General features: G+C 42.1%; 1 protein-coding gene across 1 annotated transcript in view; it reads right to left on the reverse strand.

Moving 5' to 3' along the window:
• Positions 1-9,238, reverse strand: part of tmem26a (transmembrane protein 26a) — a 15,186-nt gene extending 5,948 nt beyond the window's left edge. Inside the window, exons 1-3 of the mRNA XM_063191084.1 lie at positions 8,365-9,238; positions 7,483-7,579; positions 7,000-7,077 (exon numbers count right to left, since the gene is read on the reverse strand). Coding sequence (XP_063047154.1) covers positions 7,000-7,077; positions 7,483-7,579; positions 8,365-8,552 — 363 coding nt within the window. The 5' untranslated portion in view covers positions 8,553-9,238. The remainder of the gene's footprint in view (positions 1-6,999; positions 7,078-7,482; positions 7,580-8,364) is intronic.
• Between the last annotated feature and the right edge of the window lie 540 nt (positions 9,239-9,778).

Here is a 9,778-nt window from a genome sequence, read left to right on the forward strand (position 1 = left end):
TCCAAGGTCAACCAACAACAACAAAATTCCTGACAGGAGCAAACAAAACATAATCAAATATACTTATAAACGATTCTAAAATGAATGTAAAATTCACCAGAGTGCAATAGAGCTATTTAATCCCGTCCTGCGATCACTTATGGCTTGAAGCTAATGCTCCCATTTACTTCCAGCGATTAAGCTATGCTAATAATTCTGATACCAATAAATCTAAGTACTGAAAACACTGAAAAGAAAATGACATGCACATGCATGAACATTGCTTGGAAATACTGCAAATATGTGAAAATGAAAAAGGCTGGACTGTTCCTTTAAATGAGCTGCCCTTTATTACAAGTGTCCTAAGACATGGTCATTTTTCCTGATCATGAGTATCCCCCAAAACAATAATTTTGCTCAGTTTTGACGCCTGATATGACGGCTGTTTTCTTTGCACTATTCTCCTCTTAATTTATTAATGTCACATTGAAATGAAATGACACAGAGAGTGCTGTAGGAGCCATTTGTTCATTTTTGTTTTTGTACACCTGCTGGCAGAATGTGGTATTTATTTTGGAATTAACATGGCCCTGAGTGGAGCCAGCTGTAATTAATTAATTGATGCACCTGTGCTTAATTATTGGAGCGCGTGGCTGAGAGTGTGAATGTGTGGAAGACGCCAGCAGGCATTAAAGGGACACTGTGTGAAAGTTTAGTTGTTTATTTCGAGAATTCATGCTGCCCATTCACTAATGTTACCTTTTTCATGAATACTTACCACCATCAAATTCTAAGTAATCATTATGACTGGAAAAATTGCACTTTTCTCCATGGTCCGCCATTTTGAATTTCCAAAAATAGCCAATTTTAGCTGCAAAAATGACTCTACTTAGACCATACTAGAAAATATTTGTTTATAACTTAGTAAACTTTAATGTAAAGATCAAATTTGGCAATAGGCAGCCCAGTTTCAATGAGCAGCATAGTTGTAGTACCTTTTTTGACCATTTCCTGCACAGTGTCCCTTTAAGGTATTCCATATTATATGCATTTCGTTTAATGTTTAATTTGTTTATATTTTGAGTTTGTGACAACTTTATATATCTTTTCATGTTTGGAAATAAACCAAGCCAAATTAAAACCACCTATCAACATCTGAGGAAGTGCCTTCGAAGGAGACATTACAAGCGCTTTGATGAGGACTGGCGTCACCATGTTGACCAAGTTATCTGAGGGAGCACCAAAACAGCTGGCATCACCCCTGATCTCAGAACAGGAAACGCACACACACACCTCTTAAACAGGAAACAGAAGATTGTAGACGCCACCCGTCTGACCCCTAACCCCTCAACCTCCACACACACACACACACACACACACACACACACACACACACACACACACACACACACACACACACACACACACACACACACACACACACACACACACAAAGAAAAGAAAAGAAAAACGTCTGTCAACCATCACAAGTCTATCAGAGTCCTGTGTGCCCAATGAGACTGAGCTCAAAAGACAAAGCTAAAGTAGTGTTGTCTGGGATAAGATGGCATGTCAGAGTATAACGTTAATTAAGACATGAAGAGTAATGAATATTTCATGAATATTTACTAGTATGTCTGACCAGAGTACTGTAGGCTTTACAGTCATAGATCATGATCAGTTAAAATGGTGGATCATATGACATATATACAGTGTTGGGTAAGTTACTTTATAAATGTAATCCGTTACAGTTACAAGTTACCTTGATTAAAATGTAATTGTACTGTAACTTTTTGGATTACTTTTACAAAGTAACGTAACTGATTACTTTTGGATTACTTTTGGATTACTTAAGGTTTAAATGAGCATTGACCCATGTTAAACATTTTATTTGTGAGAACGGACACTTTTTTAACCAAATGTTAAAATGTTGATAGAGTGTCAAGGGTCTTACGGATAGGCACACAGATACGGCAGTAACGCAGGAGATGATGTTTTTCTTTTTAGATGCGTCCCAGCATCTCTATAAGAGGGTATGTCAATGTACGAGCACTTGCAGTGCACTCCTCTCTCCTGGCGCTGCACTTGTCTCGCAATGCAATCAGCTGCGTGCTCCGGGGCCAAATAGTCAACACTGCCACCTTGTGGACACAGGAGGGAACAATTTGAAGAATGCGTTTCAGACGGACGGACAGACATACCCTCTTATAGAGATGCTGGGACGCATCTAAAAATAACAAACAAGTACAAATGCATGTCAACATGCAAACGGCAATAATTATGACGTTTTTAGAGATTAACCGTCAATGTGATGGCGAGAGGACGCATACACGCGAACGTGCCCAATGATAAAAACGTCACTCTCGCCAGCACGCAACACTTTGCCAAACACGGAAGTGCTGCGAGACCGGTAAGACATGAAACTTTCAAATGCTCAAGAAACATTGCTAAGTGCTCTTAAAACACTGAAAACCCACTCGTTTTAACTCATAAGGATAAACAATGGAATTAGGCAAAACAAAATAAAGAAACAACAGATGTTGACAAAACTTGGATTTCGTGTGGTTTGATTGAAAATGTATGCGCGTTTGGATGCAATGTAGCCTATGCGAGTGTAATGTATGAACAGTCTACTCCGGGTTTAAATGGTTGTCAGCTAAGCATGTGTGTTAATAATTAATTAAATTAAAAAGGGCCAAAGACTCAACCTCGCACAAATTGTAATCCTGTTAAGTAATCCCCATTCTCATTGAATGTAACTGTAATCTGATTACATCGTTTTTTTCTTGTACTGTAACGGATTACAGTTACTTTTATTTTGTATCCTTTTACCGTAACGCCGTTACATGTAATCCGTTACTCCCCAACCCTGCATATAAACCAACTATTCATATATGAAAATTGTCATTTTTCCAGGCAGATTATGGTAAAGTGGGCTCTAACTTCAGAAGTCACGGATAACTCAAAGTGGGTTGTCTGTACAGGTGCATGCCAAAATGTACACCATCTTCTCAAACTTTGAACGTTTTTCATCTCAGAGTGCTAGCCAAACGTGATGATGTACGTGAAGTCTGCTTTTCTTTTAGCTCTTAATACCCTGGCTATGATGACTGCAACTCTGTTTGAGCATTTGGTCTGGCCAATTCGCATTGTAAATCCATTTCTCCGAGGCAGGTCCAGAAGGCTGGTCTACTAGCTCACATTCAAGAAATGCCTCCATGGGACGGGGTGGCTCAATGATCTAAGATGCTCTACCGTTAGACCCGCCACCCGGGTTCAATTCAGATCCAAGGTTCTATGCCAATCCTTCCTCTCTCTCCCACTCATTTCCTGTCACACTCTTTCTCCTGTCCAAAAAAGCCTGGGTGAAAGCTGACTGTTGACTCTGTCAAACAGTCTGGCAAAAGCTAAGAGGAATCCGTCTCCATGGAGGGTGGGGGATGGTCTAACCCTACTCTGCCATTTAAATTCATTGGAGTTCCGAATTCAAATTAAAATTGTGCTTTATTAGCATGACTGTTACGCTATAGTGATGCCAAAGCATACAAATAACAAGACAAACGTGTGAATAGCGTGACCTTAACCAATCAGTAACGGACTCTGCGGCTGAGTTCTACGTCACCACTCTCAGCTGTTTGCTGATTGGCAGGACCGTGAGCGAACCGAGCTAGGAGGGTTTTGCCAGACTATGTAGGGAGCCAAAATCTTTGGATGACATCGCCATGCTACAAAAACATATCTTTACAATAAATTAAAAAAAGAAATGCCTCCATATGCTACTCATTGAAGCTACTATCCACCAGACAACCAGAGCAAACCTTTCCTGTCACTCACCTGCAGATGGATCCAATGTGTAACCAATGGAAATGCTTGGCAATGAATTGGTTCCAAATGCTGAGAAGATTCGAAATTTTCTTGATTGTTGCCTGGTCAGACTATGGTGCTGTTTCCACGTAGCAGGATATTTTTATATGTGGGTATTTTTTTCTCCTGTTTATTCGGAAACGCAACATGAGGATAAAAATAAAAACTCCATTGTAACGGGTGCATTTTAGCCCCCTACTTGGGATATTTTTAAAGCATGATTTTTGATATTTGGGCTTTTAAAATCTGCTTATGTGGAAACGGAAGGCCAAAACCAATGTAAACAGGAGAAAAAATATCCACATTTAAAAATATCCTGTTATGTGGAAACAGCTCCTCACTGAGAAGTGAAACTGTGCAGCACCACAGCAGGTATGGGCGGGCCAGATGAGCTCCAGCTTTTTGTGATTTGACTTTATGTCTCTTGGCACCTGCTCAGATTTTGCAGGTGTACGCAGGGACGAATTAGGACTTCATAGGCCCCTTGGCCAGACAACAAGAAAGCCCCCCAAATAAAATATGAGAATACAGTTGTTAAAAGTGCTAAAAGGGCATTCTCTCTCTCATAGATCTGGTCAACAGACCACAGACAGTGCGTTTGGATGAGAGTCCTTATTCAACCACTAATGACTGATTACACCATTATAACACTCACCTATCACTATAACATTGTTGGTCATTGTAAATTACACCACCACCGTACATAACACTCCTGGTGGTTGCTATTTCACCTAACACTAAGACTGCCGATGGTTGTCACTTACACATTTATAAAACTGATGATGGTTGTCACTTGTCACCTACACCACTGTAACACTGCTGATGGCTTCATGTCATCTACGACCACTATGTCACTGCTGAAGCCTCTGTGTCATGAGACAGAGCATGTTGAATCAGACATCTCTGTCTTAAAACAGGCACTTCCCTCCCCTTCCTCAAAGTCTCACTAGAAGGCGTCAGGATGTCGTCCTGCATGTCCAAAAATACACTTCCAAAGAAATCTGTGTGATGTGCGATGTTGCTCCATTTTTGGTATTGCACTAAATGCATGTTTTTAAATGTCTCACATGACACTTCACCATCTGGGCGTGACAAAATGCACATAATAAAATATGTCTTGACTGACAAGTTGAAATTATGAACGGTTTTGATCTGGGCACAGTTTGTACACATTTTTTTTATTATATTATTTATATTATTACACATTTCTTATTATTGTCAAAACTACAACATTTTTTCCATAGTTGTGGGCTTTTACCATTACTCAGATAGGATAGTGAAGAGACACAGGACACCTGTGTGTGCGTGTGTGTGTGGGGGGGGGGGTTGCGGGGGATGGCCCAAGCTGGATTCCCGGATTCAAACCTGGGTCCCCATGGCCAATGTTGTCCATAATAGTATGTGTGTATTGGGAGCGCTGCGCCACAGCTGCACCACAGCAGTGTGTGTGTGTGTGTGTGTGTGTGTGTGTGTGTGTGTGTGTGTGTGTGTGTGTGTGTGTGTGTGTGTGTGTGTGTGTGTGTGTGTGTGTGTGTGTGTGTGTGTGTGTGTATGCGTGTGGGAAATGGCCCAAGCCGAATTCAAACCTGGGTCCCCATGGCCAATGTTGTCCATAATAGTATGTGTGTATTGGGAGCACTGCACCACAGAACTCCCATTTTCTTTTAGTCTTTTTCTGAGTTACTTTGATGTTACTGCAAATTTCAATTAGTTTGATGTTACTACCAATTTCTCCCCTCAACCTGATCAGCCAGTTTTTCAACTTAAGTTGAAAAACTGGCTGGTCAGGTTGAGGGGAGAAATTGGTCTAGGTCAATTAATAACAGCAGAGTATAAAAATTCAAATGAATTAAAAAAACATGTGATTTACAACACAAACATGATTGAAAACCCCCATTGCATTGTACACAATGACCAGAGGTGTCTACGTGACATAGCAAGCACTGGACACATCATACTGTTGAGTTTATACAGTGAGGATACTGTGTGCACACTAAGAGGAATCTATAGCATAGACTCTGTAGTAAGGTAGGCTATACACCTCATTTCACATTATTACGCAAATGACATTTTTTTGCCGTTTTCCTAAATAATCAATAGAAATGACAGTCGTCATAATTTTCAAGTAATCGGCCATTAGAGTACAATTCAAAAGTTTTTGAATGAACCTTCCAATGATAACGGTATTTTTTTAAATAACAAAAAACTTAAAATGCCCAAAATGCTCTGTTCCAAATTATTACGCAAAACAGTTTTGTAGTGTTGTAATACAAATTTCTTTCTTTTTTTCCCATTTACATCAAAACAGTTGGCATTTGGTACCTTCTAAATTACATTTCGATGTTCAAAACTTGGTCATAAGCTGTAACTGGAATGCTGCGTTTAACATTGAAGTCAATGGCAGGGCATTGCATGGGAGTTATGGAAGCCTAGATATCCTTGATGCTTTGCTCTCAGCTGTTTTTGTTTGTTTGGTCTGGTGACCCACACTTCACTCTTCAATATACCCGTAGATTTCCATGCCACCTGTAGGTGCTTTGGAGGTGATGACATTCTAACTCACCAGACATAGCATCCCATTCATTTTCAATGGGGTTTTATGTCTGGTGCGTTAGAATGTCATCACCTCAAAAGCACCTAAACGTGGCATGGAAATCTACGGGTATATTGAAGAGTGAAGTGTGGGTCACCAGACCAAACAAACAAAAACAGCTGAGAGCAAAGCATCAAGGATATCTGGGCTTCCATAACTCCCATGCAATGCCCTACCATTGACTTCAATGTTAATCGCAGTATTCCAGTTACTAAGACAAAGAGCTTATCACCAAGTATTGAACATTGAAATGTAATTTAGAAGGTACCAAATTCCAACTGTTTTGAGGTAAATGGGAAAAAAAGAAAGAAATTTGGATTACAACACTACAAAACTATTTTGCGTAATAATGTGGAACAGAGCATTTTAAGTTTTTTTATTATTTAAAAAAATACCGTTATCATTGGAAGGTTCATTCAAAAACTTTTAAATTGTACTCTAATGGCTGATGACTTGAAAATTATGACGACTGTCATTTGTATTGATTATTTGGGGAAACAGCGAAAAATGTCATTTGCATAATAATGTGGAATGCGGTGTAAGACATATCAAGAGCTTCATACCTTTAGTGTTTGGTTCCCCACAGTGAAGTTGATGTTCATCATACTTCGCACATTTTCCCAGGAATCCAGCTTCTTGCACTAAGGCACACACATGAGCAAGCGCGCGCACACACACACATACACACACACACACACACACACACACACAGCAGGAATAAGTTATTACTGGCACATTTCACACACACACATTCAGGGGACACAAGATCTAACACACACACACACACACACACACACACACACACACACACACACACACACACACACACACACACACACAAACACACACACACACACACACACACACACACACACACACACACACACACACACACACACACACACACACACACACACACACACACAGGGTACATAGGCTCTATGACATATCCCCTACAAACATATGAACTTCATTTAGGCTAAGTAAATGTACCAAAAGTTGTATATGAGAGAGAGAGGCTGGGGGGGTAGTAGTGGTAGGCCTACCTGCGGTTCACTGGCTCTGTTCTGCTGGTGATGTAGCTCCAGAATCCATATGGAAGGAATGATGCTGATGAGAAACAGTAGGATCGCCGGAGAGAACCTGAACACATGCCCATCCCCACGCAGGCACAAGCGCGCACGCGCGCGCACACACACACACACACACACACACACCACAGTTGTGGAAAGAACAACTTTAATGACACACACACACACACACACACACACACACACACACACACACACACACACACACACACACACACACACACACACACACACACACACACACACACAGAGCCCTCTTGCCCCTAGGCTACAATATCATGGATTCGGCATGGCAAACTAGCGGTCCACTGCACCCCAAAACCTACAACAACGAACGAACCATTGGTTGGCGTCCCTGATCTAGATAAAACGAATACACTCGGTGACAAACTGTAAGGCAAGTTAGGCCTACACATTTGACAAAACTGCTACGCAACAGATGAATGAAATAACTTGCAATATCCACATAAATCTGAGCGCTGTCTGCGCCCACAGGGTGGGGACTGGGGGCGTTCAAGTCGGACGGACAAGCATCAACTTTATCCGGGTCCCCCTGCTGCTGCCTGGGGTGTCGTGCAGACAACAATGAAGGACGTCCCGATTGCTGGGACGTGGCATTTCTACAAGTGATCTCTCCAAACTCCTCACCGATTAATGTAACAAATGATTGACCGCGCTTAGACTGGATGTAAGGGTTTGTTTAGATTGCGACTGTGCAAGCAATGGCAAATCGCTGAGAAAAGTAGGCTACATTCGTCAAATAGCTTTGACCGCTTCACTGACGGGGTGAAAGTTTAGTCTGCTAGTTTTAAAAACGAGCATGATGGCATTACTTACCACTTGTAGTCTTTTCCTTTCCTGCGTTTCAAAGTTATTATCATTTCAATAACAAGAGGTAGGTAGAGAATGGCGAGCAACCAGTACTTCCAGTCATTTTTGACCCACGTTACCCTCAAAACGCCTATTAGTGACACCAAAATAAACAAAGACCTGGTCACTATAGCGCAGACGAATTTAAAGATCATTGCGTCTGTTGGTGCAGCGGCTCTGTTTAACGCCGTCCACTATGAATCGGTTGCTGTAGACCCGCCGGTGGAGGGTTCAAACTCGAAGTGTCCTGTTGACGTAGGGGCGGCGGTGTACCCCCCACAACCTGCCCACGCAAGAACGCACGCTTGGACGCAGCCAGGGACGCACCACCTCGCACTCTGACTAGAGCTCCTCTCCTCTTCATGAGATAGCCATACAGCTCATTCAACTGGGGAATATCTGAGAAGGTCCGCCCCAGCGAACCAAGTAAACACAGGCAATCAATAATAGATAGACTAACTCTCGTCTAAACATCTGGCTGAATGCTTCCCATAACGCACGCCGTTCCACGGGTGAAACGCTGTAACGGTCATTAAAAAGTTAACTATTGTTGTACTACACTGTGCTACGACAAAACGTATGGTCTTTAGTAGGCTAGAATTCTAATGCACTGCGACTTGGTCGTTGCCATTCTGATAACTGCACATTTATAACGCCGTGTATTAACGGCTTGAGTGCATTGAGTGTTTTGCCACTCTGCTTTGGCCACTCATTGCATCTGATAGCTTGCTTTAATAGCAGGGCGCAGCGTACCCTTCGGGACTTCGGGAGAGTTTGTTGGAAGCCTGACGTCATTCCTGTACTGTAGAACATCTATGGAGGGAGGAGCACCCCCCCCCCCCCCCTCTAGCTGTCTACCTATCTAGGAATCAGCCTGCCTTCACTTATGGCCTTGCTTTTTCTTAGGACAAACTCACTGTTGCTGAGAAATTTGCTTTACAGTTCAAGCAGACTACAGCGGGTTAGGTTAGCAAATACATTATGCTCCATGTAGTAGGCCTTCTGTGTATCATTCTCCAATCTCAGACATATCCCAGTTATAGAGAGAGAGAGAGAGAGAGAGAGAGAGAGAGAGAATCCAAAGGAAGCACATGTAGCAAGAGAGAGGTCTCCTGGGAAAACTCCCTCTGATACACCCACTTCTTCCGTCCTTCTTCCTGCATCTCTCGGACTGTCTCTCTGTCTGTCTATCTGTCTCTGTCTCTTCTCTCTCTCGCACACGTGCGCACTCTGTGTGTGTGTGTGTGCGTGCGTGCGTGCGTGCAACCTAGAGTCTTTCAGTAGCCTATGTGAACACAGTGGGGTTTGTCGGTTTCACTAGTTGTGAACACAGTGGGGTCTTTTGTGCTTTAGTGAACAGAAGCTGGTCTAGTCAGACATT

The sequence above is a fragment of the Engraulis encrasicolus genome, chromosome 24 (assembly GCF_034702125.1).
Source record: "Engraulis encrasicolus isolate BLACKSEA-1 chromosome 24, IST_EnEncr_1.0, whole genome shotgun sequence".
NCBI classification, from domain to species: domain Eukaryota; kingdom Metazoa; phylum Chordata; class Actinopteri; order Clupeiformes; family Engraulidae; genus Engraulis; species Engraulis encrasicolus.